The sequence below is a fragment of the Lutra lutra genome, chromosome 15 (assembly GCF_902655055.1).
Source record: "Lutra lutra chromosome 15, mLutLut1.2, whole genome shotgun sequence".
Taxonomy (NCBI): Eukaryota; Metazoa; Chordata; class Mammalia; order Carnivora; family Mustelidae; genus Lutra; species Lutra lutra.
This window is the reverse complement of record NC_062292.1, coordinates 61,740,488-61,752,024: the sequence shown is the minus strand read 5'-3', so window position 1 is coordinate 61,752,024 and position 11,537 is coordinate 61,740,488. Positions and strand designations below refer to the sequence as shown.

At 42.4% G+C, this 11,537-nt stretch overlaps 1 protein-coding gene across 4 annotated transcripts in view; it reads left to right on the top strand.

Annotated features, from left to right (window-relative positions):
* The first annotated feature begins 298 nt into the window (after positions 1–298).
* The window catches only part of PBX1 (PBX homeobox 1), a 283,448-nt gene continuing 272,209 nt past the window's right edge, over positions 299–11,537 (top strand). For 3 of the 4 annotated variants that reach the window (XM_047703684.1, XM_047703688.1, XM_047703687.1), the window contains exons 1-2: positions 299–1,225; positions 4,468–4,541. In XM_047703684.1, coding sequence (XP_047559640.1) covers positions 1,035–1,225; positions 4,468–4,541 — 265 coding nt within the window. In that variant the 5' untranslated portion in view covers positions 299–1,034. The remainder of the gene's footprint in view (positions 1,226–4,467; positions 4,542–11,537) is intronic. The other variant, XM_047703683.1, reaches the window with a different exon arrangement.

Here is an 11,537-nt window from a genome sequence, read left to right as displayed (position 1 = left end):
CTGAGCCGGAGCTCGGGTACCATTGCACCTTTAAGGACTGGAGACTTGGCACTGGCCCGGCCTCCTTCCCGGCCCACCTCTGAACTCTGATTGACAGGGCACCGGGCGAGGAGGAGCCGAAGGAGGCCGAGGAGGAGGCGCAGGGAGGCCAGCAGGGGGAGGAGGGCCCGTCTTCCCTCCGACAGCCAATCAGGACCGGGGGGCGGGGCCCGCACTCCCTCCTCCCTCCTTCTCTCCCCCGCCCCCCCCCGGCTTCCCCGCCCCCTCCCCTCTCCTCCTTCTCGTCCTCCTCCTCCTTCTCCTCCTCCTCCTCCTCCTCCTTCTCCTCCTCCTCCTCCTTCTCGCAGGCTGTGGTTTTTCTGTATGTGTTTCTGGAGTCCTGAGCCTGAGCTAAACAAAAGCAGGAGGCTGACGGGGCTGCCGGAGTTTGCAGAGACACGGAGAAGGAGAGAGCCTGTGCTCTGCCTGCCGCCGCGGCCGGGGGAGATCTGGCTTTTGCAACAGCCCACCCCCTTTGAGATCACTCTGGCCCGGAGTGGGGGTGGGGGGCAGCGGGGGGTGGGGGGGAAAGTTTGCATTGCAATCCCCCTGCCTTCCTCTCCTTTCTCCCGATCAATGCATATTTGCAAAAGGATTAAGCCACAGATTTAAGCGCCGGGAGCCCATTTCTGCCTTGCAAAGGAGACCGGACTGAAAAACCAAAAGCCAGCTCTGATTTCTTTTCGTCAAGTGGGAAGGTGGTTTATTTTTCTTGCTTTTTGGAGTCAACACCCTTCCCCACCAGCCCTTATCCCCACCCTCACCCCGCAACCCCTTCACGCCCCCCTCCCCCTCCCCACTCCCCATCCTCCCACCAGCCTCTAAAAGAGGCAAAGGGATTTTTTTTTTTCTTTTGGTCTTCTTTTTTTCCCCCTTCCCTGTTTATCCTGAAAAGGATCTGAAGCCAGCTTGAAGGATAAAAAGCCTTGGTGCTGCCCAGGAGCCGAGCCGAGGAGCAGAAGAGGAAGAGCCGGGGGCTGCCGTTGCCTTTGGAGATGGACGAGCAGCCCAGGCTGATGCATTCCCATGCTGGGGTCGGGATGGCCGGACACCCCGGCCTGTCCCAGCACTTGCAGGACGGGGCCGGAGGGACCGAGGGGGAGGGCGGGAGGAAGCAGGACATTGGAGACATTTTACAGCAAATTATGACCATCACAGACCAGAGTTTGGATGAGGCGCAGGCCAGGTGAGATGGAGGCTTTTCTTTTCCTTTCTTGGGGTTTTTTGTTTTTCTCCCTCTCGCAGGGGGAAACAATGGGAACCGAATCAGCTCAGCGCTTTCTTTTTAAATGTTATTTCTTTTTCCATTTTGACGAGCAACTACATGGCGGAGGAGTAAAATTGGAAGGAGCGTTGTTATCGAAAGTGTAATCGCCCATGCCGAGATGTGGCTGTGTGTGTGTGCAGTGTGTGTGTGTGTGTGCAATGTGTGTGTGTGTGAATATAGAGATATTCATATATGTCCACACAAACACTCAGGCACGCCGAAAATACTGCCAACCGAACCAAAAGCGGCCCTCGGCACTTTTTACTGCTTTAAAAAAGTATCAGAGAGAGCAGAATTGTCAAGTTTTGAACAGCATTCCGTGCCTTCTTATTGAGGGACTCCGTAACATTACAAAATAAAATGTCCCAATAACACTTGCATTTGCAAATTTACTGACTGCTCACCTATTCCGGAGAGTTTGCTTTTCTTTCTCGGCGTACCCCTCCAAAATTAATTTTTATCTTTTCTCCTTTCTGCCCCCCCCCCCCAAAAAGGCAGATTAATTCTTTGTCAGTACTTGTCAGCTATCCAAAAGATATTTTGCATTCATTTGATTCTGTTTCAAAAGAAGCTAATGGAAAGAAGGAAAACATAATTCTGGTTTGAGGCGTATTTGTTAGTTTTGGGCGACTCAGATATTTAGTTGAACTTTATTGTCTCCTCATTTGAGTCCGTTTACCAGCCTTCCGTGGCATAGAATGTATGGTCCTTTAAAAAGGGGTGTGTAGGGGGCCAAAAATCAAGCATGCTTTTCCCCCATGCTTCTTTCAAGGACCAGTTAGAATGCAAATAAATAGAAATGAAGGCATGTGGGAATTTCATGTATTTCAGTACTATAGGATAGGAAGATCTTTATTAAGGAACCATAATAAAGAAGCTGTGAGCTTCTCAACTTAATTCACTTCCCAGTATACAGTTCTCTACTCTAGGATTTTACAGTAAATTCTCTTTCAGAATAAAATGTAGAGTTAGTGGCAACCCACTAACAGCTTGCCCAAGGCTGATCTCAAAAGGAAGAATTTTAAAAATCTAATGGCCACATATATCTTTACACTTAATTACCCTGCTTTGTTAAATCTCAGAAGTAGTTTTTTTTTTTTAAATATGTACACAATTCCTATACCCCAAATGACTTAGTTATAATGGACATCGTTCTATGTATTTTTGTCTTATGGAAATAAAGAATTTGAGTTGAGAAAATGAGAAGCAGTTCAAAGCATGGATGTTATGAATTACATCCTTATTTTGGCAGCAAGCACATGAAACATGTAAACTCAGAAGTATTGAGGTTCCCGTGGGCTCGAAAACTTAGAAATGTTCGAAGACTGGGACTATTCTTGATTTTCTTAAATGGGGGAAAGTTTTCAGAAATGAATCAGAGCTCATTTTGAATTGTAGTATCTGAAGAGAAACTAATAATTATCGTAAAGTAGAAGATTTCCCACTGGCTATCTCTTTTTGAATTGGAACAGATTTCTCCATTGCATTGTTCCAGAAAAATAAACTCAGACATAACCAGTAAACTGGTTTAATAACAAGTTTGTGAACTAGAAGGGGCCGGGAAGGCTGGAGACTCACCACTTTTCTCATGTTGAGTCGTATTCCTTTTTGTACAACTGAGGGCAGCCGTGGCCTGGCGGGTCCCCCCTTACAGTGGCCTAGATGCTGAGAGAGATCAGACACAATTTGGGGAGAGGGAAATCTGTTCTCCTTCCATAACCCCATTGCTGTGCTGTGGAAATGCAATATTTCTGGGAAGCCGTGTGGGGCTTTTTTGTTGTTCTTGCTTTTGTTTGTTTTTCCATTTGGGCCTATATGTAAGAATACAATTAATGAAAACTATTCTAAAAGGCCCCCAAAGGGGTCTTAGATACAGTGAAGTATTTTCCACCTTTTTTCTCACCCCACAGGGGAACTCAATCACCAGTAAGCTCTCTTTTTGGTTAAACAATGTAACTCTACTTAGCAACACTGAATCTCTTTTTCCTTTCCTTAGCCATACCTTTCTCATGTACATTTATTATTTACAAAGTAAACCCTTCGTGTTTTAGACACAATGCATGTGTTTATTTTGATACTCTTGAATTTTTGAGTTTATTCCCCTGCTGTACAGTAGTATATAGAACTGACTTCTTGTTACTGTTCTTCATGGGGATGTGTCTATTATTTTTTTTTTTTTTAACTTCCCAAGAATTAAAAAAGAATTGCATGTGTCTGGAGTGCCAGGGGTTTCCATTTGTCTTTACACATTAATTTGAGTTTGTAAACAGAATTCCCTTCCCTGATAGCTGATATGATCAGGATTTTGTTTCCAAAACAATATCTTTCTGCTAAGTGCTTCCATAGTAAAATCAAGGGAAAGGTATTGTTTGCTTCTTCAAGTGTCTTCTGAATACAAACACCTACAAGAACCAGGTAAATCACTAATCTAAAAGGCAGAATTGTATTTATTTTTTCCCCAATGGGTGCAAGGTCCTAATTGTAAATAATTGAATTTCAACACCTGCAAATAAGCAGTGTGCGCACAAGAGGCGTAATGTGAACACAGAGAAATGAATTTATTCCCCATATGGGTATGTTTGCCCCCTGGCAATGCATTTCCATACTCTTTAACTTGGGGACTGAAATTTTATAAATTGACAGTTCTACTCAGAAGACCTTTCAAGCATCTTGTGTTTATGAGAATACAGGGGCATCTGCGGAATGAATTCGAACACATGGATGAATTAAATTTGAAAACACACACACAGACCGAGAGGCAGACAGCCCCTGGGCCGGGGTGGCTGCATAGATTATAGAAAACTGTTATCCCATGCTTTTGGCTTTGCCGTAGTCATTGCCCTTGATAGGATTATTGGTTTAAGAATTCCACTTTAATTGAACTACTTAAAAAAAAAAACACACAACAAACTAACTCCGCCTAAATGGGCATAATTTAGGTTAGTTCTGTTCTGTAGTTAAATCCCTACTCTCTCCCTGCTAATTAACATTATTTCTTTTTCTATGGCGGGACTCTGTATATTAAGTCATAAAACAATTGAAGCATGCCACAGAGTTATGCTTGGGATATGATTTTGGCTAAATGCTCAGATTTTTCCCCCTGTGCATTATCTGCAGTTTGATCTTGAAAGTCCTATTACATTGTTGTTTCTTTCTTGCAGAAAACATGCTTTAAACTGCCACAGAATGAAGCCTGCCTTGTTTAATGTGTTGTGTGAAATCAAAGAAAAAACAGGTAGGACTGAGATTCCAACATTTAAGCATTTTCTTTGGCCAATTGATTCACTTCACCAGCAATGACAAACCCATTATTTAAATATTAAAATTTCAGCATAAAAGTGCTGTCAAGATTGATCGCAGATTCCAATAGGAAATCCTAGTAGCTCTGCTTCCTGGAAGAAGCACCAAGTTTCTTTGACAGTTATCATCAAGCATGACTGGTTTATTTTCCTTGACTGTCACCAGCCTCTTTGAAATTGGGGCTCAAAGAGAGGTTCTGAAGGGAAATTTATGGAATGACGTGTGCCTTTGGGGGAAAAATACGAAAGTAAAAGTCTGTTTCCTGTAGGAAAATATTTTTGGCCCATATTGAAAACCCTCCTTTTTTTGGAGTTGGGCATGGGGGCTGAACTGTTTAAAGTTTCCTTTCCTTTTTTTCTTGTGATTGTATCAAGCAGCAGGCTAAAGGTTCTCAGCAGTGCTGTCAAATACCTTTGTGGAAAGCGCCATACAACGGCAGGTTACCCCGCGTCTGAGTGCCCTGTGATTTTATAGCAGGGGGAAGCGTTGGGTTGAGGGGAATATCATGCCATGAGATCCCTCATTCTGTTGTTTTTTCTACTTTCTAGACCTCATATCATGGACTCACACACTTATAACACGTCCCAGGAGGGCATTTAAATTTTAAAGCAACAATTAAAAAATAGCAATCATCAATCAGAGGTGTTCTTAAACAACAGATGCTCTGCAAAGGACATTTAGCCGCATCCTCATGTTTGTCTGGGTTAAGCCTTCCTTTTCCAAAGTGGGTGCATCTCTCCCTTGTAAAAAGAGAGAGTTGAGAAGGCAATCTGAAACTAGGGCATAAAGATGAGGAACGAGGGGTGGTTATATAAAGCGGGAGCTTCTGCCGGCCTCTGACTTGCTCGCTCGCTTCAGAGCAGTGCAAAGTACCTGCCATCCTATTTATTTATTTATTTTTTACAACAAGGAGTGTAACAGTCAATAATTCATATCTAAACCATATAAGCAAGGGCATGACATGAATGAAAGTGACAATAAATATGATTGCATGCCCGGTTGATATACATTGATAGTTACACATAAAAAAAGGTGGGGGGGGGGAGGGCACACAGGGTGGTTCTCTTTTCAAAAGCTCTCTGTTTGTGTTTTAAAAATAAATAATTTCAAGATGTGGCCGCTGATGAACGCGTAATTACTTGGGTCTTGAAATCTATGTGAAATTAGTCAGCAGCTCCTTTGTTGAATGTTATTTGTGTTGTGCATAACATTCTAGACAAAGCACCTAAGCACTGATGTTCAGACCTTCAAGACTTCCAGGTTGCCTTGCCAGAGCCTAACCTTACTGCAAAACTGTTAATTACATTATTTTAGCTGTGAAATACTTTTAAGAGATGGATGAACGGTGCATGCAAATATCAAAGAGCTTTTCCAGTTTGTCACACTTTTTAGTTTGTTTGTTTTCTATTAGCCAGAGCAGGAAGCCTAAGTGCATGTCTATTTGTTTCTTCTCTCCTTTTTTTCTTCCTTCTCATTTTCTCTTTTGATCTCCGATGCTTATTTACTTGGGATATGTGGTTTGTTGAAATTTCTCTCTAATCGAGCCTGTTTTCCTGCCTGTCTTTGAGTCATGAAATCTAGAAATCAAGACGTAAAGCCATATTTGATAATCCAGGCTGAGATGACTCTTTTTTTGAAGACACTTTAATCAGATTTTTATTGAAAAGAAGCCCATCAGGGCACTTGGATATATATTGTGGCCAAAGTGTTTAATTCTGGTCTTCTAATTAAAACCTACTAAGGCAGTAGATCAAAGTGGGTGGGTGTGAATAGAGATCCGGTTCCGGTGTTAAAGAGTTTGTTCCTTCTTCATATTGGCTACACTGCAGTGATAGGAAGCAGTGGTATTGGTCAAAAATCACACTTGTAGGTGTAATTTATCATCGGCTTGTGTATTTTGCTTTTTTAAAATCTTCTGGCACTTAATGAATTAATGTCTGGAGACTTAAAAAAAAATCTAAGTTAAGGTTCAGTGTGTTGTCTTTAGAATCATACATTTAAAACATAGTTGATCAAGTCCTGGAAACTACAAACGGCAAGGATCCCTACCCCTGTGTTAAAGGGGAAATCTGTGCATGTGTCCACACGCACACATAGGCACATATAGGGTTGTGGGTTGAGAGAGCACCCATGGGTGAAAGTTTATAAAAAAAAAAAAAAAGAAAAGTAAAAAAGGGCCTTCCGCCTTGTTTTTTTTTTTTTCCCACTTGTACGTTAGTAGTGAGGGGAAGGAAGAAACGTCTCCTGGAATGTTGAGTGTTCTGTGTTAAAGGTAGAGGACGGATGACGGGTGTGTGAAGGAGAAGCCTTTGATTCTAAAAGCATGATTCTAAAGCATGATTATTACTTCGGTCTTGGGGTTTGCCCAACTCCTGGTCCCTGTGCCAGCATATCTTCCTTGCGGTTGATAAGTTGTAGGAGCCTTTTTTTTTTTACCCTTCTTGGGACAGAGCTGGGAACCAGATCTGTTGGATGGTCAGTTTCTAGGCATTCCTTTATTGTTATGGGACTTTTCTATTGTTCTTCCAAGCCCTCTTGCCTTGAACGAGTTCCTTGAACTCCGGTGGGCTTGTTTGCTGGTGTGTATTCTCCTGCTAAGTTGACACGTTTGGCTCACCTAGGTCTTTATGTCAGGAAGACGGGACTCTGAGAGGAGCGTGGCAATGGCCTTCATTTGCTGCTTTTACTTTTTTTTGCTTTTGTTACTGGTTTCGGTTGGAAAACTCAGAAAGAAGTAGGAACACTAGCAAAGACAGTCTTACCAACCTTTTGGAACTTGAAAGAAATACATGCGCACAACACGCCAAGTACGCAGCAGCGTCTAAATTACAGTTGATTGATGGGTATTTAAGTCAGAAATTACTGTGAGGATATTAAAAAAAAAAAACACCATGTGTCTTCTTGCTTCAGAGTGTGGATGAGTTTTTATTTTGATACCCTTTTGCTTTTTTAAAATAAATGCTAGGGAAAAAATGATTGTTTGCAAAGTGCTCGTGCATCAGATCTCAAACAACAGCCAGGAAAACCTTGTCCAGACCCACAACAATGTGTGTTTCAGAAGGGGCTTTTATCTGCTCTCTCCTTCTAGGAACAGAGAGATTCAGTGGAGAGTTTGGGGCCCCTCAATATTTTATTTTCTCTTGTTTTTTTTTTAAGGAACCATTCCTTGTCTTCTGACAAATTAGCAATTGGCTGAGTTTACATATGTGTGTGTGGTGGTTGGTGGGATGGAAGAGAGGAGGGGGGGAAAAAAAGGCAAACACACTGCATTTCTTAAAAAAGCCCTTGCTTGTATTTTCCCAGTCTTTTTCTTTTTTCTCTTTTTTCAACTTTTGTGTCAAAAATCATGCAGGTTTAAAAATGAAGAAAACACACAAGAAATATTGGGTGCCATTTACTAAGGAGAATATTTATAGATATCAATGAATAGCTGTAATTGTTGTGAATAGTTTTTAATTTTAGAACATAATAGCTATCTATGGCATTTTCAGCCGATTTTCCTCTGCGAATTATCTGCACTGAAGTTAAATCAAATCACTGAAGGAGGTTAAAAAATTATTTTTTTTTTTACTTCCTTAACACTCTTTTGTTCTCTCTCCTTTCTTTTTTCTCTGTGTTCAATTAACACCCCCATCATAGAACTGTGGGTTGTTTTTTTTTTTAAGTCTACTACTGTATTTCACTTTTGACACCTTATCTTATTATTCTTGCCTGCTACTTCTTTGTAATACAGCAATTATATTATGGGACTGGTACTCCTCTCTTCTTTACAACATTAGAGAATAATGTGTGTGTGTGTGTGTGTGTGTGTGTGTGTGTGTGTGTGTGTGTAAGGGGGGAGCAAGGGAAGGGAAGTTACCGCCCAGCTTTACTAGGACACTACCATTCAGGCACAGAAGAGAACTGGGCAGAAGCCATGGGATTGGACCGTCTGCGCTTTATCAGGATCTGAATGAAAGCTATAGACACGCCACACGAGAACTGATGAGAAGTATCCCTTCTCTCCAGTTGCTGTTGTGTGATCCATTTTGGGGACTGGATCAGACAAATCCTGGTGTTCAAGAGGCGGGCAGGAGGGTGCAAAGCACGCTGGGGTTGTAACCTATCAAAGCGAGAGTTTTGGAAGTTCTTCTAACAATCAGGGTGCCTGGGAGGTTTGGGGAGGGAATTGGGAGAGGGTTTAGGAGAGGGACGCACAGAGAGCCTTGGGACCGAGGGACGGGACGGGGGTGTTGGGAGCTGGGGGAGTGAGGCTGTGGGTTCCCAGCTGGGCCAGGCCAGCCCGTGCATTCAGCTCCATGCTGCTGCTCTGCTTGCCCCGTGCCTTTACCCCTGCGCTCTAAGCGACATCCGCGACCGTTGGGTTGTTTGGTTGGCAAAATTACAGAAATGCCCCGAAACAAGCAAACAAATCCAAACTTAAATACGGCACATGTTTAAAGAGGAGAGCATTTTCATTTTAATTGAAAGCCTAACCCCAGCTTCTTTGGAGACATAATTTACATTCATGCCTTAGGAAAACTTAGCCTTAGTTTTGGTTTTAAACCTCTTTTCGATGGCTGCTGTTATGTTTTGAACATGGTGAGGTGAATCTAAATATACTTCATTCCTTTCCCTTTTTCTGTAAAGAAAAATTCACCCCCAAAGCCACATGACCGAGGCAGTGTCCGAGATCCAAGTCCCGAAGACAGCTCTGATTCATTTTCGGATGACCCTGAGTGCACCCAGTCCCGCTGTGCTGCTGTTTGTGAGAGGAATAGGACAATTCTGGCTCCAGCTCTGTCCCTTACCTGAGCTGCTGTGCTGAAGCTTAAGGAATGCAGTAGTTGATAAATAAAGTACGGGGAGGATTAATGACTTGTTTGCAAAGTGCTTTGAGCTCCCTTGGCTATCCAAATAAAAGATGCTGTGTTTTCTGTAATAAATTATGTCAGGGCTCATATCCTGTTCCATTCCATAGGATGTCATTGTGTTAACTCTTTCAGGGCAAGGAAACAATGTATCCACTAGTCTGTAATCATGTTGCGGGTGGGGGTGGTGGGTTCTCATGGGGAGAATTCACTGGTTGAATCTTTTGCTCCATCTGCATTTTAGAAATGTCACTTCTCAGAACTTGGCAGAGTGATTTCCAGAAAAAAAAAAAAAGTGCAGGTATAGACTGTCATAAGTTTATAAAAGCTATCTCCCTTTATGGCAGAATAAGGTCAGTAGTGACTTCCCGGAAGGTCTTCTTACCAGTGACAGCTGTGTTTCAATCTCTCAATTATTGTTGGAAATCAAGATTGCAATGGGGAAAAAAAAAATTCCCCTTTTGGGTTTAGCTCACGGATTCCACTATATCTTGCGCCGACACTATTGTCATTAAGCAGGTACTGGTGTGGGCGCCTTGTACCTCTGCTAGTTCAGGATCTACCACTAAGGAGTTGTGAGGTGGTAGGCAAATTGCTTAAATAGTTTTAGGAGAAACTAATAGTAGTGGTTAGGGACTTGGTCTCTGAAGCCCTGCTGCCTGGGTTTGTATCCCACATTTCCTACCTTTGAGCTCTGTGACCTTATTCAAGGTACTACGCCTCTCTGTGTGTTTCATTTTCCTCTTATGTAAAAAGGTGATAACAATGATACCTATCCTAGAGGGGCATCAGGAGGATTAAATGAGGTAATACATGTAAATTACGGTGCCTGGCATAGGCAGTCAATGACTGTTAGCTTTTATTATTTCTGGCCCTGTTTTCTTACATGAAAACGAGAGGCTCGCACCAGATGGTCCCCAAAGACCAAGCCAATTCCAAGACTCTGTGATTCTATGCTGAAAAGAGACAGAAATTGCTGCATTTAAGATTTGCTTTCTTTTGTTTCTCTTGCTGTTCTCTTAAAGTGAGAATTAGCTGTATCTGGCCAAAAAGGCTGGGGCTAGGTTTGAAAAAAAAAGGGGGGGGGACAAAAAGAAGTGGGTAAGAACAAAGACAAAGGGTTTTAATTATCCACGAACTGGACAACAACTACCTGAAAAGCGAAAGTTGCATGTTTTAGGGACGGTGTTCTCTTAGCATCAGCAACTAGAGATATTATGTAATTATAGTTAAAAATATTTTCCCTCTGAAAACACATAGACCCATCCATTTAGTTTATAAAGTTTCCAAGTAGGAAGAGGAACACAAAGTGAGTTTAGGGCAACCCCACCTCTTCCCGACTTCCTACTATGTTTCTTATTTAGGAAAAATTTTATCTTTGTCAGAATGACAGCCTTGATTCATAGGAGGTTTATTCTTTTTTAACAGTTTTTTTTTTTTAAGATTTTATTTATTTGCAAGAGAGCAAGAGAGAGAGAAAACGCACAAGCAGGAGAAGGGACAGAGGGAGAGGGAGAAGCAGGCTTCCCACTAAGCAAGGAGCCCGACATGATGTGGGGCTCCATCCCAGGACCCTGGGATTATGACCTGAGCCAAAGGCAGATGCTTAACTGACTGAGCCACCCAGGTGCCCCATTTTTTTTTTTTTTTTTAAGTAAAATCTGTGCCCTACATGGTGCTCAGACTCACAACCCCAAGATAAAGAGTTGTGTGCTCTACTGACTGAGCCAGCTGGGGCCCCTGATAATTTTCTTGAAACATATTTCATATGCCATGAAATTGACTCATTTAAACTGTACAGTTTGGGGCTCCTGGGTGGCTCAGTGGGTTAAGCCTCTGTCTTCGGCTCAGGTCATGATCTCAGGGTCCTGGGATCGAGCCCCGCATCGGGCTCTCTGCTCAGCACTGAGCCTGCTTCCTCCTCTCTCTGCCTGCCTCTCTGCCTACTTGTGATCTCTCTCTGTCAAATAAATAAACTCTTTAAAAAAAAAATAAACTGTACAGTTTGATGGTGTAGTAGATTCACAAAATTATAGAACCCTCAGAACCTAAATTTAGATTTTTTTTTAATTACTTCCCAA